The 25,845-nt window shown below is 35.9% G+C and overlaps 1 protein-coding gene across 3 annotated transcripts in view; it reads left to right on the top strand.

Moving 5' to 3' along the window:
- ADAMTSL1 (ADAMTS like 1) overlaps nucleotides 1-25,845 on the top strand; it is an 861,052-nt gene that overhangs the window by 239,673 nt on the left and 595,534 nt on the right. For all 3 annotated transcript variants that reach the window (XM_054689145.1, XM_054689144.1, XM_054689147.1), the window contains one exon: nucleotides 11,626-11,745. In XM_054689145.1, coding sequence (XP_054545120.1) covers nucleotides 11,626-11,745 — 120 coding nt within the window. The remainder of the gene's footprint in view (nucleotides 1-11,625; nucleotides 11,746-25,845) is intronic.

The following is a 25,845-nucleotide window of genomic DNA, read 5'->3' as shown; positions in this document are numbered from 1 at the left end:
AAATCCCAGTGTCATCACTATCAAAATAATCCCTTCTACCCATTGATCTCCCTCCCCATTGCTTCCTCTGTGATAATCACAGTATTTTTTAGTGTCATGAAATGCCATGTTTAAAATTACCTTAGAATTAGTATTAGTAACTGTTAAGCTTCACAGATATGAACATCCAGAAAATTGTGGTGTTGAAGTATAGAATCTAATATTTTTCTGTGTGTGAGTAGAAACTATATGGAAAATAATACTTTAGTTCTCTAAACTCATTGTCTTTCTCACTCCCTTTCTGGTTAACATGCTATATTAGAGAATTAAGAATTTACTATAATGTAGACGGACTAATAGAATGAATTCCCTGCTATTACCTGGTGCCACAGAACCCCCATCAACTATGGATAATCTTATTCCATTTATTGCACATACCTTTTCATTTTGCAGCAAATCTCAATCATATAATTTATTCATAAATATTTCCCTGCGTATTTCAGGGCTACAGGGCTCTCCTTTTAAAATTATCATATTACTACATGCATAAAATGAAAATAAATTTTAATATCACCTATTTACATGTTAGATTTAAAGTGTGAGGACCTCATATGATTCTGTTTGTCCTCACCTGTGTTACCTGCTGCTCCTCTCAGCTGTGTATTTCCATTAATTCACCCGTTCTGCTCCCCACTCTTGTTTCTGGTGAATCCTCTCATCCTCCCTCACCCTCATATCTCTGGCTTACACCCCAGTTCTTCTATGCAAAATTAAATAAAATCTTTAAAAAAAAGAAAAAGATGTGACAGTAATGTGCCCATTTATCTAGGAAGAGGGCTCAGCAGATTATATATATGTTCTTTTGTCCTCTAAGTGTAAATCTGAATCACAGCTGTTGCCAGCTTTCTGAAGCCAAATGTCTTAGTATTCTGGAATTTTTATTCTGCTTCTCTTGATAGGAATGGCATCTAATGTGTCTTCAAATTGTTTGAGGAAGATAAATAAGAAGGGAATTGACTATAAATTTGGAAAAAGTTGCTGGCTTTGAGTTATTTGACTATTTGACTATTTTATGTATGTCAAGGGGTGTCACAAAATCCACATTTTCTCAAGTGATTGATAGTTTTCCTCATTTAAAAAGATAAGAGCTTGGAGGAAAAAGTCTCTAAGATTATTCATACCACTTTCATTTCAGTACCCATGTTGAAAACAAGTTATGGAAATGCCCCAGCTTATCTGCAGCTCAAGTCCACATTGTATACCAGTCATACATACCCTCAGACACGATTCCTTTTGCTATTTTGGCTACAGGTTTTATTAGTTTGTATTGTTTTATTTGAAAACCAATGACATCCCAATTAAAAAAATAAAGTATCCTTGTCTTGTCAAGGTAGATATTTACCTTAAAGATAAAGTAGATATTTCTTAAGCATAAATCCCCACCCCCAACCCCCATAAAGGTTATTTTGCTAAGGTACTGGAGTTTCTTTTCATTGACATTCTGGGACATATCTTTAAATTCGACTACATCTGGTCACCTTGCCTCAAACCATATTATAGCTGTTTCTCTAAATCAGACCTGAACTAAGCAGGAACATGTGTACCAAGAGTTATGAGGCCCAGCTGAACATTTTGGACCAGCATGTTCCATCTCACTTCCCTCTGCTCTAACCTTTTAGCAATTATCTTTACAATCCTTAGAAATGGTAATTAAATTTGGTAGAAGAACAAACAGAATACTGAAATGTTTTTAAACTCCAAACACCAGGTATATAAATGTCAGTGGCTTAAATATGGTTATAAGAATGTTTTTATTAACTCCCCCCACCGATCTTCTTGGGGATCATATTTAACCTTTCCTTCAGGGAGTATAACACTGCTAATCAGCTCACATAGTTGGCAGCCATTAGCTGGGGACACCTGAAGCTATTTCAAGAATATTTTTATTTCCTCAGACAAGCCTGCTATAGTGGTAGGTATGGACAGGTATATTAGCATTGCAGCCTCTCTTTATCTTAAAAGATAGTCACCCACCAACGAAACCAAAATTTCTTTGAAAGATAAGCAGATGGTTTTTCATCACTGAAGGGAGTTTATGCAGAGACACTGCCTCACTGAAGTGAATTTGTTTAGAGAATCCCCTGATTCTCATGGATGATAAGCTGATCAAGCTTCAGATTCGTGATTTTGAGTTTGAAAACATAAATATTACTATTATGACTTGTTCTCATCAACCTTTAAAATGTTTCTCCTGCATTTTAATGAGGAGTTTTCTTCACTAAGATTACAAGTGCATACTTATTTTTCTATTCTTTACAATTGAATTACTGCTTATTCATTTCCCCATCTCACTACATTAGAATATTCCAACCAGAATAAGATTATTGTAATTAACAGAAAGAGGGTCACTGAAAGTATTTAGTATTAGGAAAAATAGTATTAGGTCTATTAGAATAGCCCTCCCAGGAACAGGCTGTTAAAAGATTAAGTCCCTCCCAAAGTCACTGACCATTCTTTCTTACCAAGTAGAATTTATTAATTTTAGGCAAACTCAACAAATTACCAAATGTCAAAAATTATATTGTTAAAAAATCTAGGTTTTTCTTTAGAATCTGGTTCTTAAAATTAGATAATTTAAAAAACTTAATTCTATTCTCATTGGGGGCTCAGTACATCAGCATTGCAAGGACTCATGGAAGTGGTATTTTCATGTGTTGGCTTGGCTTCCTTCAAACCTGGAGTTACCTATAATTTCACAATTGGGATAGATTTTTCTCTGCCTTCCTTTAGTATCTAAGTCACTTTGATTTTTAGGATCAGATGGAAATGATATCGGGTAGCAGGGTTACCTTTGGGTTTATTATTTCCATGTGAGTTCTCATCATTTCTTCCTGCTACTTAGAAGCAATTGTGAGGACTGGAGCAAGAGATTTTTTGGCTGGCTCCTGAAAACTTTCTTTTCAGTTATTTATTCAATAAACACTTGAATGCCCTGCTCCTCAATGCCAAGAACTCTAACCTGACACCAATCATTTCACTACCTACTAGTATTTAAATATAGATATGTATTCAGATAACACAGTGGCCATTTATTTAAGTCATTTAAATTATTGTAATCTGATGAGAATTTATACCCTTAGTACCTTAATTATTAATAAACTATGAACCAAAATATAGGCACAATTATACTTGACAAAATCCTTCTAGTAGGAAAAAAAATTAACAGTGTGGTTTTCACTATTACATTCTGTAAGTAATATTGAAACCAAAATCATCCCCATGGGACATAAGTTTGGCTACATTTCACTTTACACAGAGATGTTAAATGAAGAAAGAAGTACAATAAACTGATAATTTGAGGGAAGTCCTTTTTCCCAGCCTGGAAGTAAATGGACACCTGTCCTGGAATTATAAGAATATTATAATTGCTTGAAAGCTCAAGTTCAACATTATAATTCTGTCAAAATTATGACTATTTCTTAATGATGGTAAAGATTTCAAACTGTGAAACAGTTGCCCTAGATTTTACGTTTCCCAATACCAGTCACAACTGTTAGAACTAACTTGGAAGAAATTAGAAAATCGGAGAGAAAATTTTTATGTTTTCTTTCATAAAACATGTTCATTGTGATCAGATAAATGAGTGTCCTAATCAGCATTCTGGAGCCCCTGGCAGTCAGGTCAAGCAGAGGACAGGGTGGTTCCAGGTTATGATGGAAGCAAGTGTGAAGTCGAAGACTAATAATGCCATGGACACAGTTTGGATCTCTGACTACATCCCAAAGCCAAAAGCAAAGGCTTTTGTTATTATTCCGTGATTTGGGTTTTAGTTTTAGATTACCTTCACTTCATTTTTCAATGGGATAGGAAACAGAGAGTCATTTGAAAGATTATCTCGTTCCTGTATGCACCTATGTCCCTCTCTAGAATCTCGATACGGTTGATCACTAGTCCCATTAGAGAGAACTTATACCACAACAATAAATTGTTTCGATGCCTTCTTGTATCTAATGAGATTTTATTCTGGGAACTGGTATTTCTACATTCCTAGGTTCTCTAAGGAGCATTTTCAGGTGCCAATAATCAGAAAAAGGAGTCACTTTGAAGCAGGAAATCATACTGCAATTGGAGAAGCAATCTTTATCACAGGGTAAAAATTCCAGCACATGGCAGTCTTTGTGCTTCCCAGGGAACAGTCCTTAGGAGTATAGAAATCCTATAAAAACAAGTAATTGTCTCAGTAATTATTCTTTTTCCTCACTCTTCTCCTGAAGATGAATAACTGGATTTGAATACAGCAGAGACTTGAGTTTTTAAGTGAACTTCTCTCTGGTCCCTAATCCTGACATAGCCACTGGATCTATATAAAATTCTTCCATTTTTTGTAGTCTGTTTTCCAACCTGCAAAACTACCACCACCAGATCATAAAGCATAATAGGAGGATTGCTTTTATTGCATTTATTTGATATGCTACCGACCTTATAAATGTAAGGTAACGTATCAAATAAATGTTAAGTAACTATATTTTCCAAACCATAATAGAGAAACCTGGTAGGACCATGGGAAGTAGAACCTTACTATCCTGGAAATTTTCAAGTTTAACATTTAGTTGACTTTGGTAATGCTATTTAAAATATATTTTCATAGAAAGCTAATAAAAAAGAACCTTAAAATGTATTTTCACAGAAAACTAATAAGAAGAATCCTAAAATAATGAAAATCAGTATAAATTTGGGTTCTCTTAATTAATATTTTCTGTTGACATAGCATACATGGGCCGTTAGAGATGAATCCCTGTTATAGATTATATATCAGTGCTCCCCAAGTTCTTAGCTCTCATGTCTTCTCATTCTTCATACTTGCCTTGGTAAGCTTGTTCATTCTAAGCATTGCCCATTCTCTACAGGAGGCCAGCAGTTATGTATCATCTCCAGACTAGTCTCGTTTTTGTGCATGAAACTTAGCTTTCTTTTCCTAAGGTAACTCAGATTCCACTTCCTTGCAATCAAACTCCTTATCAAACCCATATGCTTGCTTCTTTTCTACTTGGTCTATCCTATTTTGTTCAATATACTACTATCCACTCTGCTCTTCTACTCAAATCCAGGTAGAAACTGTAGATATAATCTGAGACAGATCCCCTGCTTCCATTTGGCTATCAAATCTTATTTTTTTCTTCCCCATCGGGCTCTCAGATCTTCATAAGTTGTTATCTGACTAATTGCAATCATCTAAAAATGAGTCACGTCATCTCTAGTCTTAGTAGCTCAGAGCCACCTAGAATATTCTTCCAAATTCACAAGTCCAAGCAAAACTCTGGCTGCTTTAGTCTTTCAATGACCATAATTCATCATCTAGTCCATTGCACAAATTCTGTTCCCATCACTTACATTTACATACCCCATGTTCCTGCCATGCTAGACCACTTAAAACACACCAAACCAAACAAAATGTTTCAAACCTCCATGCCTTTGTCATACTATTCCCTCTTTCTGGAACAAGAGTCTTCATTTCCTCCATTCCATTTCCTCCTGTGCTGCTGGTATATTCCCACTCTTCCTTTAACCAAATTTAACATTTTTAATAATCTTTCCAGGAAGAGGTCATTATCCTTTTTCTGTATTCTTGAAACATCCTGTCCTTTTCTAAAGTATTCATTGTATTATGTAAGGTAGGTTAACCATGGCAACGTACAGTCTCTAAAATGGATAATGTTTCAAACCCAGTTAAAAGTTATTTTTCAATTATGTTACAGTATTAGATTAGTGAGCAGGTAAAAGGGAGGTGTTCCTGCATGCAGTCATTCAGGAAGCCAGGCCAATGGAGCCTTTGCTACCTGCCAGTTGACTCCAACATTTTTTTGAGGCTGTATCCATTCCAAGCAGACCTAAGGGCAAAAGAGCTGGGAGGAGGAAATGTGGGAGATTTTCATAGACCAGTCCTGGTAACATCACCTGTGACTTCCACCATCTAAAATTCATTCCCAAATGAAAATGCATACATTGTGCAAAGATGAAAAAAGATGTAAGAATTATATAAAATAAAATATTTAAATTAAAAAAAAATAAAATTCATTCCCCATTGCCTATACTGCCAAAGAGTCAAGTTTATCTAGTATATACCAAAGGTGATGAGAAGATGCATCTAGTAGCTTCTGCCACATCTGTGCATTCACTAGAATGACTCTGTCCAGAAAGGAAAAAAATAAGTCCTATAGTAAAACTCATGGCGTGTCATAGTACTTAAATAAATGTGTATACATATGAATGAATGAATGAATAAAAGAAAGAAAGAAAGAAAGAAAGAATGACTAAGTACTACTTTTGGATTTAAGTAACAAAACTCAGCTGGAAATAGTAGTACAATATTTATATATTTTATGTAAATTGATATCTCTATTGTAGCTGTGTTTCTAAAACAATCAATATATAATTATTATTATCCATGGCTGATATATACAGCTATTCAAAACTTACTCAATATTGACCCAATTAATTTTGGTATTTAAAATTGCCTAATTAATAATAGTGCTCATGGATAGAAATTAAATTAGAAACTGATATGCACAAGATCTTTGTAGGGATAATGCGATTATAAATATATTCATTTATCTTGTATATTCTTATCTGTTCTCAGAATTAAATTTAGCTTAATTAAGAACTTCTGCCTTGGCATCACACAAAACTATTTGAAAAGTTGAGTATCTTGGTGAGAACTATGTCTTAAAAAATATCAATATTTTGGGGATAAAAAATAGGCAAGAGACTCAGACACAGAATCAAAGTATATACCAATTGGGCAAAATTTTTCCTCATTGCCCTTCATGTTTATGTGCATTAGTGAGTGTTCTCTCTTTATATTTGACATATCATGGTCTTTATTTGAAGCTATTGAGTCATTTTTATCTATTTCTTTAATCCAATTTTTAAATTATGTTTTCCACAGGCATAAAATAAAATTCACAGAAGTTCTTAGTCTTCACATCCTAGCTTTTAAGAATTCTGGCATCGATTGACTAAGGGTCACCACCATTTTGCATAATAGAGTTAAAATTCAAATTAGCCTTGGATTTTTAAAGAAAGGATTTCTAAAATGTGAGATTCTATAGTGACCAGATATTAGTTCTTTCAAAAACAATAGTTAAAACAAGAAGTCCTCATTCACTTTAAACTAGATTCTTAGTATTTTCAGAGAGTTGCACTAGTGTATTTATTCCTCAACTAAAGTGTGAGTGGTCTTGACTCTCAAGCCCATGAATTTCAAATATACCTAGTAAGTGCAGAATCTTTGAAATTTCTGAGCAGGGACATTACATGGTCAAAACAGGATTTGAAGTGTATCTAACTATAAGCCCAAAGAATGATTGACCATAATGAGAGAAGAACTAATAAAAAAATAATTTTAAATGTAAGAGGGATAAGTTTGATTAGCTAAATAGTTAATTTTCTGAAAATAATTTTTTGCAATTTCTACTTCTTATTTAGTACTGGTTCATTCTTAAGAAAATGTTGAGCATTTGGGTTGTTTCCAGGTTTTACCTATTGTAAATAGTGCTGCAATAAACATAGGTGTACAGGTGTTGTTTTGAATCACTGTTTTTGTGTCCTTTGGTAGATCCCTAGTAGTGGAATTGCGGGGTTGTATGGTAAGTCCATTTTTAGTAGGAACCTCCAGACAGCTTTCCACAGTGGTTGGACCAGTTTGCACTCCCACCAGCAATGTAGGAGAGTTTCTTTTTCACCGCATCATCGCCAGCATTTGTTGTTGCTTGCTTTTTTGATATGTGCCTTTCTCACTAGTGTAAGGTGGTATCTCAGTGTGGTTTTGATTTGCATTTCCCTGATTTTAAGGGATGTTGAACATTTTTTTCATATGCCTGTTGGCCATTTGCATTTCCTTTTTGGAGAAATGTCTTTTGAATTCTTCTGCCCATTTCTTGACTGGTTTGTTTTCAAGAAGATGTGGTATATAAACACAATGGAATATTATTCAGCACTCAAAAAAGATAAACTTATGCTGTTTGCAGCAACGTGGATGGAGCTAGAAGGAATTATGCTCAGTGAAATAAGCCAGAAGGAAAAAGATAAATATCGGATGGTTTCACTCATAACAGGAATATACGGGAACCAAAAAGACATCAGTGTAAAAAAAATATTAACAGCACAAAACACAACAAAGAAAAAACAGACAATTATAAACCAGAGACATACTGCAGTGGAGGAGTAGGGAAAGGGATCAGAGGGAGGGAGGGAGGAGCACAGGGGACTGTGGTGATGGTGCCTGGGTGCCTTGGGGAAGGAAATTCTATGGAGACTCAATCTGAGGGGATGGGGAAAGCAAATGTTGTCTAAAAAATTTCAAAAAATAATAAATGTTAAAATGAAAATAAATGAATAAATTTGAAAAAAAAGAAAATGTTGTTGAGAAGAAACAAGTTAACTTCTCATTTCATGCTGTCTCCTGATTATCTCAGTTTTCTACAGCTGCCACAACAAATTACTGCAGTTTGAATGACTTAATACAAATGCATCATCTCACAATTTCTGTAATTTGATAAGTCATGACTGGATTGTCTGCCCAGAACCTCACTGGGCTACAATCAAGGTATTGGCCAGAGATGAAGTTCTCATCTAGAGTCTGTGACCTCTTGCAGACTCACTCTTTGTTAGCAAAACTCATTTTCTTCTTCCAGTTCTCCTGTGACCCATTCCATCCTCAAGCTCACAGTGGCAGGCCAAGTCTTTGTCTCACTGAATCTCTCCTCTCCTGCCCTCAGCCTGGAGAAAGCACTCTTTGTAAGATTTTATGTGATTACAGTGGGCCCATCTGGAATACAGGATACTAAGCTTGTTTGAAGTCTATTAACAAGTAAACATATTTATGTCTGCAAAGTCCCTTTTGCTGTGTTAAGCAATATATTTCACATATGTGACACTAGGAAGTGAAGGTCATAGGACCACAGATTTTGTTTGCCACAGTGATAGCGGCTCGGTTATAACTTCAGAGACCATTCACATATAAATTAAAAAAATATATACTTGCTGAAAGACTTAGGGTTTAACATGACTTTATTATTAACTATTGAAGACATTCAAAAAGGCATACATCAATAATATGAGCACCTGTATGGTTCAATACCATAAAGTGTTGTGAAGTTCAAAATGTAAAAGTTATCTTTTTTTGATTGCAGAATAATATTCCACTGTGTATATGTACCACATCTTCTTGATTCAGTCATCTATTTTTGGGTATTTGGGTTGTTTCCAGGTTTTTTCTACTGTAAATAGTGCTGCAATAAACATAGGTGTACAGGTGCTCTTTTGGATCACTGTTTTTGCGTCCTTTGGGTAGATCCCTAGGAGTGGAATTGCTGGATCATATGGTAGCTCCATTTTTAGTAGACTGAGGAAGCTCCAGACAGCTTTCCATAGTGGCTGGGCCAGTTTGCACTCCCACCAGCAATGTAGGAGAGTTCCTTTTTCACCACATCCTTGCCAACATTTGTTGTTGCTTGCTTTTTTGATATGTGCCATTCTCACTGGTGTAAGGTGGTATCTCAATGTGGTTTTGATTTGCATTTCCCTGATTTTAAGGGATGTTGAACATTTTTTCATATGCCTGTTGGCCATTTGCATTTCCTCTTGGGAGAACTCCTGTCATTTGCAGCAACATGGATGGAGCTAGAAGGAATTATGCTCAGTGAAATAAGCCAGAAAGAAAAAGAAAAATATTGGATGGCTTCATTATAACAGGAATGTGGGGGAACCAAATAAGACATCAGTGTAGAAAAAATAACAGTAGCAAACACAACAAAGCAAAAACAGACAATTACAAATCAGAGACACCCTGCAGGGGAGGAGGAGGGAGAGGGATCTGAGGGAAGGAGGGAGGAGCACAGGGGACTGAGGTGATGGTGCACGGGTGCGTTGGGGAAGGAAATTCTATGGGGACTACACCTGAGGGGTGGGGGAAAGCAAATATTGTTTAAAAAAATAAAAAATTTGAAAAAATGTTGGATAAATGAAGAAAAAAAAAGTTGAAAAGCTAAAAACAAGAGGTAGACAATATAATACCCATTTGTAATGTCCAAAGAACTTCATGTATATTAAGAGCTTAGATTTGTTTACTTGTTCCTGCAGGAGAATGTACTTTTGATAATAGTAAAGGCTGTTATTTAGTGACTAGATGGGGCAGAGGAGAGATTCCCCCCTACTCCTAGAGTTCTTAGGCTGGCCACACAATCAAATTAGTAAGAGAGAGTTTGATAGGAGAAAAGACCTTTAATTCCTCATGTATGGAGAATCTAGATGGATGTAAATTCTAAAGTAAATGTAATGATCTGTAGGGTTTTTATTCTGAGTTTAGGAATGAGATCGGGTCCTGGGGCATCAAAGAGAGATTGGGGGGACTCAGATGATGAGGAGTGGGTGACCAATATACAAAAAAACAAGTGTTCTGTATTTAGCTGTTTGTGCTGCGGTATAGATAGGTTTCTCTGAGAGAGTTTATTTTGGAGGTAACCCTAAATCTCAGTAATACCACCATCTTCATTCTTTTCAGTCATTGAAGGAGTGGTAACAGTTTCTCTTGCGCCTTGGGACCTCTGTTCATCTTCACTCAAAATAACCCACATGCCAAAGAGACACATCTTGAGAAGGCCTGTTCTGGACATCTTGTGGAGGCCTGTGCCTCAAATGCTCACTATATGCACATACCTGCACCAAGTTCTCCCTTATGTTATCTCCTGTCTTCTCAGCAATCCCAAATGCTGACAGCATTTCTGTTTTAGGATGAGTAAACTATAGCTCAGAAAGGTAATGGGAGGTCTGGGAAAATGATTATTCCCAAATATATAGGAATTATTTAACAATTTCTCCCTTCATCAGAGGAGGCTTGAGAATCTCAGTAGCAATATGATTTCATGAAAAGAAAGTGTTTAGAATCAGACCTGTATTTGAGTACTGATTTCAGCACTTAGTAAATTCCTGAAACCTTTGTGACTCCAGCTCCTAATTTGTAAAGTGTGGTTAATAAGAAACACCTCCTGGGGCTGGTACAAGATAACATGTGCAAAGAACCTGGTATGTGACAAGCTCTAGATAAAAGTTCTTCAAAGTAGCCTCCCTCCAGAGTAGCTAAAATGCATCTGGTTCTAAAGCACTTGAATAACTCAGGAAGTAAGTTCTCGGCTCAGACCAGCTCCTCCTTATCTGATAGATATTTAATAGGACATCAGGAGATGTCCTAGGTGCTGAGATCTAAGGCACTGGGGATAAATTCCTGTGGTCCCAAGACCCCTCATGGCACATTCATGTGAATAGCCCAATGGTTGAGTCTAGGAGCCTGACCACTCAGGACCTGGTCTCAAAGATAACTTATAATCACCAAATTGGACATAATATAATAGTTAATTAAGAGGCACCAACTTAGCAAAGGACTTTCCTGGCATCTTTCCAAGAAGCCACATGCCACAAAGTTCTAGTGGCTCTTGCATTAATATGTATATGTGTGCATTGTTTTTGATTGCTCTAATCATACTTGAAATGAATCCAGGAGTTTTCTACAGCTCAGAGACATTAATTCCTCAGTGCCCTCTCCCTCCAGGCTCTGTCTGAAGGCTTAATTCTGCTATCTTATCTCTCTAGGTATGTGGAGACCAAAGCCAAGGGGCTGTTTTCCTGCGGGAATTTACACTGATTCGAAGAGAGAGCCTTCATGAGGATTTCCTGTCTGACCTCTTGAATAGTCACAAAGCTGAAGACTCGGTACAGTGTCTCTTCTATTTATTCTTAGAAACATAGAAATTCAGTTGCTAATCCTGAATTGTGGTCATTGGTTTTTGCAAATCTGAGAGATTTGGGAGGTATTTTCTTCTATCTATGAGAAGAGGGAAGCAGGGTGAGAAAGTAATAGGCACCCTGTACTGGCACCTTTCTAACTTTTCTTTGTCTGGCAAGTTTCAAATATTTTACTCAAGCATTTATTTGGATCAGCGTGTGGAGGGTTCTCATTTTAAAATAAGTGCTTTTTTTTTCTCCCAGCAAGTCTTAACATGAAATGGTTATAATTTAAATGAGTGAAGAAAAGAGGAGGTTTATATGTAAAACCCAAATTGTTTTATGGGTCAGTGGAAATTCTACCATCCCATAATCCTCGTTCATTTTGGATATTTTTACTTCAAAGTGTCTGTTGTATTTATTTTGTGAAAGTTTATTTCTCTTGTGGTTTTGGAAAAAAAAAATTAAGAAAGTGAGCTCTCAAATGGAAATAAGTGGAGTTGACTGATGATGTTGAGATGCAGGTCCCTCTCTACTTGCAGGTAAACTGTGGTTTTTGACTTGTACTTTGTTGTGAGATTGGGGTGGCTAACTTCTGAAAATTCTAAAAGTGACTGTCAGTGGCGATGACCTTGTGCTCAGAAGTATTCACATTATAATCTGAGGAGGCTGGATACTCATGCCAGTGGGCTTCTAGTCCAATAAAATAATTGTAGATCCCAGAAAGTAACCCCTTAGAATCACTCCAAAGCAAACACAAGTGACTTGCTTTCTATCTCCTCTACCCTACCTCCTGGCAGTCCTCACTCAAGAGCATTTTTTGCATATTTACCTCATAAACTGATCCAGATACTGAGTAAATTCACTCACTCAGTAGTCACCACAGGCCACCTCTTATTGCACTTGCTATTTCCAAGTGATGGATATTCACATCCTTCTCAAAGCTTGCCTCACAGCAAGGACTAGAGCATGGTGAAGCTTCCCAAGGGCACTAAAATTAATTTTCATGCAGTTCATATGTTTTGTTAAATCTCAGTAAACTCTGAAAATGCAAAGTGTGCCTTTTCAACTTTTATTATTTTCTCCAGCCTTTTTTTGATGATCGCCTAAGGTATACACACATTACCACCTACATTTTATTACTTCTAGTGGGTAATGTCTTGTATTTATATTTTGATATTGTCTCATTTGATGTTATGCAAAATCTGCAATATACTGTCTAATTTTGAATTGGTTTATGAAAAGTCCTGCTGCGTGAATATTATATGCAAACTCATAAACAAGATTATGTATTACATAACATATACCATAATGGCAATTGAGTGATATGAAATAATTATGAATGTAATGGAATTGTCATAGTGGCGCCACTAAAAATGACAATTTCTGTCACTTGGCAAGCACTGTTACTACATAGTATTACACTGATTTATATCATAATGAAAACTGTGAGTGCCATCAAATTTTATCAGACCTACTGAGGTCATAAGTAATTGAGTGGGTGCATGCATTTAACCTGAAAGAGGAATTACCTACAAACACAAATGGGTTGCACAAATAAACATGTGTGGGAAAAGAAAAGATCAAATCTTCCTAAATGCCAGAAGCGAATTCAACCTCCAGATCACTTTTGAGAAATTCTAAGTATTTCTCTGGAAGGTGTGTCTCTCTCTGAGGCCTTTACTTGGCCCACAGGATATAAAACTTTGAAAGTGTAACTTTAGTTTCTAAATAGGCATTAAAAGATGAATCACCATAATCCCTGTGTTTGTCTAAGGGGAAGAGTTCAAACATGAGTTCCTACTTGTATTAAAGCCAGAAAAGTGGAAATACTTTTTAGGTCCCTTATTTATGAGTTTCTGCTACATTGGAAGGAGGCCTTGCAGTAGAATGGGAGAACCATCAGCAAGAATACTTCCTGGAATAGGTCACCAAAAGCACTTCACAAAGGCAGGTGGGAGAGAGAAAAAAGGTTGAGCAACATAGTCTGTTTGTACAGTTCTATCTGCTTTTGGATAAATCCTCTCTAGTATCCCGCTAACAGACCTATACATACTTTACCTCCACTACCACATTAGTAGCTCTGTTTCTTGAAGTTCAAATCCATGTTGATTCTCACCTCCCAAGGATCTATCCCTGCACTTGCATTTGATAAATGCAGTTGTGTAAGTGTTTATTGATGGAGAAAACTCACCATGATTATTCTCTATTACCCTGTGGTTAGGATTTTAGATTGAAAACACTAAGATTCCATCACAGACTATGTACACAAAGGGCTTATAGATGTGACAATCTTGAATGCAAAATATTATTGTTAAAATGGCATAAATGACTTCAGTTTTTAATGAAGTGGTGAAATAGTATCTGTGGTTGTCTTCCATGATGTCCTTTCAAACCAGTGTATATGCAGTGCGTTGGATAGATGCCTAGTGGAAATTTATAATTGTGGAAGTAACGCATTTATCCAAAAAAATGTATAATGTTTTGGACAGAAGTATCATTAACTGTAGTAAACACCTTGTCATAATCTGGGATAAAATTATTGTTATCTTCTTTTTAGGTCTTTAATTTTTCTTTACTCACACCCTTTCTTTATTGTTTACATCATTTATAAAAGCCAGAAGAGCTTGACTTATCATATTCATGGAACTCTCACCATAATCTTAGTTTATTTTGGTCACTTTTGACCTGTAAGTGACATTTCTTCAACCCCTCCTCAGCTAGAGCCTTTTGGCACAAATTGACTTTTACATTACATTAGAAAAATCTTTCTCATTAGCTTCCTCTCAGAGGACTGATTCCATTCACCACATTTTGAAAAGCAGTCTAAGTGAGCCATTTGTCTAGAATCCACAGCAGGCAACTAAACTTCTAATCATTGCCTGAAACTCTGCATGTGTGTGATTTGCATTGTTTGCCGAAATAAGATGTTTGTCAAAGGCTGTTATTCATTACTGAAATATTCTAGAAACAGATCACGTTGATTTGTGTTGTCAGCTGGGTACAAAATCAGGATAATAATTAACGTGAAATTCATTATAGAATGGGATTTTCTTCAGGATCTACTTAGTGAAAACCTCATTTGCTGGTAGCTTTGTGGTTCACAAAGCAGTTTTTTGAACCATGATTATACCATGGTAGAAAAGAAGTTATTTAAATATTTATTCCATTTGTGGGTAGAGCATTCTTGTTAATGACTGTTAAAATGGAGTTGTCCTTTGCAGAATAAATATGAGCTTTTTAGGAGGGGATTCTCAAAAAAGACCTATCTTTAAATGACTGAAAAGAGACTGTTTTTCAGTCAAGTCAGTAATTCTCTGATGCTCAGCTAAAACACAAATGCAAGTTACTAAAATGGTTCTCTTTTAAATAAAATTATGTTTTCCCTGTTGTGAAATGTAGGAGGATAGGTGGGGGCAAATATTAGTTCTATGAACTGATAAATTAGTTCTACCAACACTTACATAAAATGGAATATCACTACTTTCATATGAACTCAAGTTGTTTACCAACCTTCTGTCTAATCCTGCCAAGGGAATGTAAACATTAGAATTTAACTGCTAACTTCTGACAGTATTAACGTAATTTGCTTAATTATACTTTTAAGCTGGCTACTATTTTTGAGTATTTAGTGGACATGAATACAAGGAAATAGCTATATGTCAAGAGCATTTCAGTTACTTAAAAATGACTCAGTTTGTTACTCTCCATTCAGCATCTTCCCAACCATATTTATTCAGCATGATCTTGACAAAATTACCTTTTCCCAAAACGAAAGTTTGATCTATTTGTTCACCAGAGGTATTGGTCAGACAAAGAGAAGAAGGAACTAACACTTAATTACAAATGCACACATGTATTTTTTTCTCACCTCATTTTGTGCCAATGAAAAATGTGAAAGGATCTTGAAGGAGCAAGATGTTTTAAAAGTAGAAATACACTCCAACCTTTGATTTTTGTGACGTGCTTATAGGCACCAAAATTTCTCCTTGGGAAAGCATTTAGCAATAAGAACACTAGAATTGGTTTATAGCACACTGATGACTTTGTGTTACATGATATGATATCACAAAGGAAAAATCAGGGTGCCTTATAAAGTGCAATATGTTGTCACATTTATGTTTTAAATATTATTTACCCTGTGTTTGCCAGACTTATTTAATGCATTATGACTGTCAGTTTTGAACTATTAAAAATAATTTAAGTTCAGCCTATATTTTATATAACTTTATACTTCTGCTTATTTTTTGCTACTCAAAACTAATATTCAACATCATTCCTACATTTATGTGGAAAATACAGAAGAAGGTTGCAGAAGTCCCAATGTAAACCAAGCCCTTTACTAAGGGATTTACATCTATTCTTCAAACAACTTGATAAAGACAATAGAAGATCCATTTTACAGTTGGAAGAACCAATTGGAAATGTAATATTTTCAAAGACACCACTCACAATTGTAATAAAATTATAAAAGCTACAAACATTATGAAAGAGTCACAAAACCTAAATGGTCAACAAATAACTAAAAAAATAACAGTTATTATCATGTTATTCAGCAGGTTTAGAATGTTGCCTACCCACTTGATAGAACAGGGGAACTGGATTGGGGATGTGTGCATAGTATACTTTAATCATATCTATAATATTCTACTTTTTTAAGGAATATGGTAAATTGTTAATATATGCCCCTATGGCTAACGGTTACAAAACAGTTTATTATTCACTGAACTTTTTATGATTAAAATATTTTCAAGTTATATGCATGATAAAAACCTTCATGATAATGTTTGGCAAATAATCAACACAAAATAAATGCTATTTTATTAGCAGTGGTTGAGCTAGCAAATCATTGAAGCACAAAATGACAAAGCTCAGTGCCCAAGATTTAATATATACACTATTCACATTTTTGTCTCATAGAATAATTAAGTAGTTAAATGTATGACAACAGAACAGAAGATCAGGGGGTTTCCTATCAGTTCATGAACTGCAACTTCAGTAAATAATGTCAGGATGATGAATCTCAGTATTTAAGAAAAGGGACAACTTTTTTACACTTGACCTTTAGAATTAACTGATAAAAGTATTATCTTTTAAGAAAAAAGAATATTTCTTTTCTTTATCAAGTTCTAATTTTCTTGTAGCTTATATAGGCCCTGTTGTTTACAAGATGTTCATTATTTGCTAAGATTCTGTCATTTACTCAAAACAGAAAATAGATATCAAGATTAATTATTTAAAAGACACTGGAAGCAGTAAAATGTGAAACATTCAAAATCCCAACTCTCATGCAAGCAGATTTTTAAGATCAAAAATAATCTCTTGAATAAAAAACATAATTGTGCTTAAAAAATTAACATCCACAAGAAGTACCTAAATAACATGTGAACTTTTAGCGTAGTTTCAAAATGTGAACTTTAAAATGTACTCTTTTTGAGTACATTTTTATATCTCACATTGTGAGGGTCTTCCCAAAGAGAACTTTGAAAGTAATGGTGAAATCGTAATATTCAATAAATTATTCTGGAGGCACAAACTTTAACTTTGTTCCTTTAAGCTAATATTCAAATTCCTGAGATAATCTCTACTTACAGTTATCTTAAAGTAAACTAGCATACTTCAAAATGAATGTCAAATATGTAATAAAAGTTATAAATGTGAGGAGCTGAGTATTTGCTGTTTATCTTTAGAACATTTCTAATAGGCATAAATGAAATCTATGGACTGTGATTTAAATTATACCTCAGAAAACCACTTGGAACACCAAAGAATAATTGTTTCCTTATACTAAATGTACTTAATATTAAGGGTTAAATTCATCTCATGGAGAGACAAGTATCTTTCTAAGTTCGTTAGTTGTTTAGAAGGTAGTGCTGAAGCTGTCAGCCATGTGAGGAGTTTAAATGCTTATCTTGCATGGGTCACTTATGACAGAGTTGTCATGGAGGCACTGTCCATCAACATTGCAGGCAGGTAGAGAGGATTGGGTGCAGATGCCCCTAGCAACTAGACAAGGTCATTTGGCACCCAGTGTCTGCAGAGCAAGGTGCTCAGTAGAATCTGAAAGGTGCGAGTACAACCTAGTAGAATTGTGTGATATAGAGTCCAAATTGTAACCCCTGAATTTGTGAAAATACGAGGATACTGTGGGTTGTGAGCAGCAGGAAAATAACTTGTTGACACAGAACAGCTTCTGAGAGTTTATATTTTCAACCTTCTAATATTCATAAACATGATTTTTAAGAGTAGCTGCTATATCAGAGCGGGTAGGAATTTAGACCTGTAAACAGATTATAATTCAGTTGACCAATAGAATCAAAACAGCAAATGTGCATTAACTAGTGTGATCGTTGAATAGGTGTAATCTCTCTAAATGTTGATTTAAAGATTGTGTATTTCATTTTACTTTAATGGTGACAATAAAATAAGAACTTTTAAAAAATAATAAATAAGGAGCTAATTCACATTTTTGTTCAATTTAAAAATAATAGCATTTGTTACTCAGTGGAAAATTGTGAAAGGAGAACATTTTAGCTTTCCCCTTGGTCACCTTATTAAATTTGATATGAACTTGACATTGACAAAAGGGGAAATGAATGCTAAAAAGAGAATATAGCTCATATCATTTAAATATACGGCAACCTGTGTGTTGAGAGAAAATACTTCCATGTACTCGTAAATTGTTTAGCCAAATGTAAAATGTGTAAAGGAATCATTCATAAAGCTTCAAACCTGAGGAGAGTTTCCTTTGTCTGGGAGATATTTTATTTCTAACTGTCTGTGAAACTGTAGGCAGGTCATAGAACTTTCTAGCCTTGTTTTCCTGACCTTGAAAATAAACATGTTTGGCAGGTATTGTAGTCCTAGAAGACCAAGTATCAAGTGAGAGAAAGACTAAACAGAAATTTTGAATTACTTACACTTGATGAATGGTGCTGTACTTGTTCGATTATTGCTCATTATTTGTCTTATGTCAGAACTAATTAGGTTTCTGGAGTCAGGTCTTCCTACATATAATAGACTGACCTTCCTTCCCAGTCTCCATAGATAACTATTGGCTTTCCATCATTATACATATACCTTCAACAACATACTATTCTGAAAGCCCCATATCAACCTCCATATAAGGGGATGTCAAAGCTGCATGTCAAAGCCGATTCTGTTTCAGAGATTCAAATTTCTCAAACACAATTTAACATCAGAAGGCCTTAGTCAGGCCTACTTAATTCTAAACTTGCTTGTGACAAGATCCAATTAGATCTTCTTCACTCCAGAATGCTGAGAAAGTGCTTTGTTCCCATATAAAGTTATCAGCTCAGTGCTTTGTTTATAAGGCCTCTTCTGCCTGGAATGTTGTTCTTCCCTCTTCCCGAGATCATTCTTTATAAAATCACGCAACATCTTGTCTGCTCCAGGAAGCTGCCCCTCAGGCTGATGATCCTCAAGTGGGTTGACCTCTCCAAACTGGTTAGCCCTCAAGGTCCTTGCTCATGGAATCAGCTAGTGCTCTGCCTTCTCAGGTTGCCCAAGAGACCCTACTCAGACCAGATGTGGAGAGCTCTTGGCCTCAGTCACAGGGCAGTCCATGACTAGGCTCTTAATCTGCAGGGGCTATGTGACAAAAAGGAGATTATTACTCCACTTCTTGGAGAGGGAGGAGGGAGCAGGAATGTTGCCGCCTCACAGGGTAGAATGTGGTAGAGGGACTAAAGAGGAAGGAGCAGGGGAAGGCAAGGAAGGTTTGACTACATGTGCAATGAGGCTCAAGACAGTTAAAAAATTCAGACAGCGATTTGTTTCTAATATTCCGATCCAAGAATGGTGTCCATTGTCCATTTGTTGTAACATCCCTCCTGCTTTGCATCTTATTTATATGTTCATATATATATATATATATATATACACACACACACAGACACATACACACACATATATATATATATGCACACATATATAAACACATACATATAAACGCACACATATGTGCCCTGTCAATCTTTTCAGCATGGACTATGTTTTACAATACTTTGTTTTCTCATCACATAGAATAGGATCTTAAGCTGAGTAAGAATAATAGCAACATGAGAATAGCAGCATTACATATATGAAAAATTACAGTAACAAGATAGCAACTGTCATTATTGAGTAGGTACTGTCTTAGGCACTTTGCATTCATATCCATTATCCTCTCTCCTAACAGACGAAGAGGTGAACAAGAAGTGTAATGTTTCCAAGGACACCAAACTAATGTGTTACTAAATGTTTAAAATGTTCCACATTTAGAGAATACCGATTTAATGCAACAACCATTTACTGAGCAAGCACCTACTAAGTTCAACAGAAGTAACTACTTTCGGGAGGTAGGAAGATGAGTGAATCAGCCCTTCTTCAGGAGTTTAGAAAAAAAACATTTTCACTCTAACTGTTGAAATGTTTTTGTTTTTGTGTCAGATCACCAGGGTAATGGCAGAGTGCTTAGATTATAACTAGTGTTTGAGGATACCTCATTCTTATAATAGAAACATCTTCAGAAATAGCACTTGATTTATTTAGTTTTTGTAAAGAGGTTGAATTTGCTTATATAGGAAGCAGGTTCAAAGGAGATGCTAAGCATACACAATTTCAGGTGAACTCTATTAGTTTGTAATTAGAGTCCTACAAAGTTATTGCTTTGCATATTTTATTGTCCTTTAATGGATTTGTTTGTGAGTATATGAATATTCAGATGGCTGCTTGTCTCTAATTTGAAAGTATGTAATAGATTGGTTTGAAACTATGACCAGTTGCCTTTCTTGGTTAGTGTTTCAAGTTTCTTTGTGGACAGTTGGTCTTGTGTTACATATGTCCCGAAGAATAAATGAATGCCTGTGTGGATAATATATGTTGGAAGTCAAGTTAAACAAGTGATGATCTGTTCTAAACTCCTGTTTGGCATAACTTTCATGAAGAGCATAAGAAATTGCCCTCAGCTTTTAAAGTATCCTACTCCACCCCCCTTTTTTTAAAAGATTTATTTATTTATTTATCCAAGCACTGGGTACAGTCAGAAGTGCGGGAGGGTGAGAGAATTCACCAGAGCCAGAGCGGGGAATAGAACAGACTGACTGACGAAATACACTGCTGAGGGGAGCAGCGGTTGTGGCAGGAGAGGTCTGTTGTGCCATGGGGGACCCTCACTGGTGTCCAGGGATCAAACTGGCGCTGCAGATACTGTGGGCAGCTTTGCAGTCCAGCGGTCAACCGCTACGCCACCAGGGGAGGCCCAGTATCCTACCTCTTGACAACTTAAAATGTATAATATTGATTGGAATATAGCTGAAAATTTCATCCTTTAATTTGAAATCTTCTGTAGATGGTGGAAGCCTCCCCACATAAGCTTATATACTTGTTAAATATTTGTTTTGTTCCTCTGTAAAATAAGTTTTCCAGAGAAAGAAATTTCAGGGCCTGTATAATCAAGGTGGCAGGGACTCAGCCTCATTTTAGTTTTCTCCTAAATTGTCCTAGCCTTTGATTTTCAATCTCAGACACTTTGTCATTCAAAATGACTGTCAGAGCTTCATTATACCCATATTTAGGCAATGGAATGGAGAAAGGGTCAAAGGATAAAGCCGGAAGTTGCCCCTTAATTCCTTTAGAATCTCACTGACAAATATTTGGCTGCATGGATATGCCTAAATGCAGGGGGATCTGGGTCATGCAGACTTTATCCTGTGTAGTTATATTTATAGTTCAAGGAAGAAGGGTGAATACATTGGAGTAGCTAACAATCTCCTCCACGGTGATAACAAGTGAAGCAACAATTTAATTAAATCCCTAGTTTCTATGCTAAAAAGAAAATTCATTTCTCAGGTGCATTAAGGTTTTTTGGTGTGATGATAATATTCTAGAATTAGTTTAATGGTTGCACATACTAAAGTATCCATATACAAACACACATTCATGTACATACCTATGATTATGTATGTGTATATATACATACTTTAGTGTATACTTTAAGAGGGTGAATTTTAATGAACCACATTTCAATTTTCATAAGCAACTGTATAGTCTATGAAGTTTCAATCTAAGAGCAGAGAATATCTTGCATCTTACTTTTCTCCTCTTAGAGAGAGGAGAAGACTTCAGAGTTTATGAACTCTAGATTTAAGCATTCTATTTTATTCTCCAGAATAAAAGAAGGGTAGCTCCAAGGAGAGCAGGAAGGCTATCTCAGTATGTCTCAGTGACTCTCCATTATATGAGGAGAAGTATCCCACCTCCAGTATGCTGTCTGATATTGGAATGTAAGGGAAATGCTGAATAACTGAACTTGGGGCAGGTGGTGGTGATAGTGGTAGTAATGAGTGCTACAACTATATTATCATCTCTCAGATACTGGCTAACTTTGTTTTACATATATATATAAAACTTTGTTATATGTATGTATACACACATACATACACACATATAAATGACATCTTTTTAATAAATTGAATTGAATTTGTTTGCAGTTTCCTGACCATTTAGTGTGTAGATATTTACTGCACTTCTATTGCTATAATTAAACAATAGATATGCATCTGAAAGGTTTCTTTTTCAAGGAAGTTCAAAGCTTGGGCATTCCTACCTTTCAGCAAAAATATTCTATTTCAAAGTGAATGTACATGGAGCTTTTCTGTGGGTACTCAGTGCACATGATATGTGCAACACACATCAAAACTTGGAGAGATTTGCACACTCATTGATGTGTAAATTTAACTGCGTTTACTCTTTAGGTAGATGATGGCTTATACATATCACATAGTTCAACCTCTCTGATTCTATACCTTTATTTTACTCATTCTGCAACACTGTTAGGACAAACATTAGGACAGTTGTCCAAATCTTAGAAATGCAAAGCCAAAAATCACACATAGGGACAGACATGAGATCTCAAGAGGTATAGTAAAAGGATGGTTTTACTGGGAAAAGAGCATAATCTTTACCTGGCTTGCTCCTTAAAATTTGATGAAAATTTTATTTCAAAGAAATAAAATTGGTTTTCATTCCCTAAACAGAATCTTTACAAAACTTCTATTTCCAAATTTATGGTTTTGGCTACTAAACACATATGTGGTAAGTATACCTATATACCATATATACTATAATCACACACTTAAATGTGGCAAAGAGTGACTTTGGTTCCTTTTGTCATCAACTTTGATTTCTGTTTTATGCTTCTTCCTATACCATTTGCCCTTATGCAGGAAATTAATTTAGTTCCTTCCAAGTCAGAGACTGGGGTAGAGAATCGCCTGTTGTATGTATGTTCTCCCCATTTCTGGGGAAGCATCTGTAAATGATGGCACAGAGAAGAGAGAAGAGGTCCTGACCCTAACCTGGCTTCTCACTTATTACTCGTGCCAGTGGTTCTTACATATGAGGTTGAAGGGGACTCAGAGGGAAATTTGATGGGGACGGAAGGCATTTGGACCTCCTGCCAGTGCTGACAGGGCACTGTATCCTTGCTCCTACCTACCTACCCAGCTGTATCCATCCACCTTGTCCATCAGGTCAAGCATTATCTGTGACGAACATTCTGGCAGACAAGCCACTAATTTCTTTTTCTCAGATTATCTCTGAGTTCCACTGGAACACATAGGATATTTTAAATACTTCTCTAGGGCCAACAGCAATCAGAGTTGAGTGTGTGGACCTGTGAGTTAGACATCTCTTTATGCCTATGTCTGTATGTCACACCACCATTTGTATTTTGGCCACCAAGGTGACATGAAGAACTTTTCTCTGAAGACTGGTATCCCCTTCCATTAAGATAAATATGAACAATGTCTATATATATATATATATATATATATATATATATATATATATATATATATATATATATAAGCACTGGGTACAGTCAGAAGCGCAGGAGGGTGAGAGAGTTCACCAGAGTCAGAGGAGGGAGCAGAACAAACTGACAAAATACACTGCTGAGGAGAGCAGCGGGTACGGCAGGAGAGGTCTGCAGCGCCATGTGGGACCCTCGCTGGAGGCCAGGGACCGAACCGGTGCTGCAGAGGCTGCAGGCAGACTTGCAGCCCAGCACTCAACCACTGCACCACCAGGGGAGGCCCAAACAATGTCTTTTTTTTTCTCTATCACCATCAACTTTAAAATTTAGAGTAGGTCTATGCACTGCCCTTTTTCCCAGGCAAGACTCTTTCTGGTGGGTGAGAAGACCATATAGTTTTGAGATGTATCTGGTTTTGAGACTGTATGGTTTTGAGGCATGTCTTGAATTCTGTCCACACTCTACCTCCTCCACTTCTATAGAAGTTTCCTATCAAGTGGAAGCAGTTAGGAGAAGGGTTCCTGGGGTAGGGGAATGGTATGCTAGATCACATTGACTATCACATACTTGATTCTTAACCTTAACTTTAGCATTTGAATATAGTACTCAGTAGTTCTACATCTTTCTCTGGTCTAGTCTAACACAGTCTCACTTGAGGTTAACAGTGACTCCCATCTATTATGGGGCAAATGAAAAAAGCAATATCTCAAATAATTATTCTGCCGCATTAACATATGTACAATAATTAAGTAAATTACAGAAAAGTGAATAAACCAATCCCTGTTTATGGGTAACTCTGGGCATAAGTTTTTGCTCCAGTTGTAGTTTTAAAGATTGCTGTGCTGCTAAATTTCCTATGATATTGAATTTGCACTATAGAATTAAATTCTACATAGTTGTAATAAGCACAACTACATAAATACTATGACTTGGAATAAAGTTTTAATTGCAATTTAAAATAAGAGATACTCTCTTTGGATTTGTTCATAGAGTTAATTTACCCTATTGCTATATTTCCCATTGCTGTCTTAAGAGGGAAAGATTATTTCATCAACCAACATATAATTCCTAAATGTAATAAATACTGACAGAAGTGACAAGCATTTGATTTTCTTTGAATGAATTCCAAACTTCATTCCATTTCTGCATGCATTTCTTTTTCTCCAAATAACCTCTCAAGAAAGAAATAAAATCTGATAGCAACTGTCGTCTAAAATAGTCACACACACTAAATATGATTCCTATGATCTTTACTTCATGGAACCAAGAATGGTGTAGAGAGTTGGCCTGAGAGGAAAAAAAAAAAAAAAACCAACTAAGTTCCAGCTAGTAGATATAGTAAGCAAATACCAATTTTATTCAAGTTTATATAGATTATTCAAATATTTTCCACATAGAACTTTTATAAAATAGTTTTTAGCTACAAATAAAAAATATTACATTTGCATTCAAAAAACCACTGAACTTAAGAGGATGTTTCCTGCTTTCTAGGAGTGAAAAGAGGAAGACTTTCACTTTTACTTTGCCTATTATTGTAGAAATTTCACCATAGTCAAATGCATAGTCCTGGCCTACTTGGGAGTATAGGCAGTCTTTAATAAACAACCTTTAATCAGAGACACCTCAACCTATTTAATAACAAACTGTTTTAATGTTGAAATGACAGTGAAATGACCAGTATTTTCACTACAAAGAAAAAAAAGAGGCAATGAGATTTCTTGAAGTCATGACCTCTGACTTGAAAACTCAGCTGTATCTAAAAATCATATAATTAGTAACCTGGACTATCCAGAATATGGGCAAGCATCAGAAAGTAATCAACATGGAAGTTACTGTAATAGTTGTAATAACACACAAAGACCTCTTGCTGTCTTGTACATTATCATTTTGCATCTGACTTTAAGTGGATTAATTGGCATGGCTGACAGATTCTACAATAACCCCATGTCCTCACCTTCCATTGTTTAAGTCTTGTATAATTCTTCCCCCTTAATTTTACAAAATAAAATTAAGGTAAGATCTGTGATTTGCTTCTAATGAGTAGACTATGGCAAAGGTGCTAGGATGTCATTCTGTTAGTGGGGAAAAGGATGTCCTAAGGCTAATTCCATACAGGTTTTGTGGACTCCACCCCCACCCCAGGCCAAAGCCAAAGACACTGGGAACTCCAAATCCCATCACCACCAAAGGGAAGGTGGCTGGGACCTGAGGGTGGGGTTAAGCAGCCAGGTTGGTATAAAGCCAGACACATGGGCTTTGGAGGGTCCCCC

The sequence above is a fragment of the Talpa occidentalis genome, unplaced genomic scaffold (genome assembly GCF_014898055.3).
Source record: "Talpa occidentalis isolate TD23 unplaced genomic scaffold, MPIMG_talOcc4v2.1 talOcc4.7, whole genome shotgun sequence".
NCBI lineage: Eukaryota > Metazoa > Chordata > Mammalia > Eulipotyphla > Talpidae > Talpa > Talpa occidentalis.
Note: the sequence above shows the minus strand (reverse complement) of the source record. Positions and strands in the feature narration are given on the sequence as shown.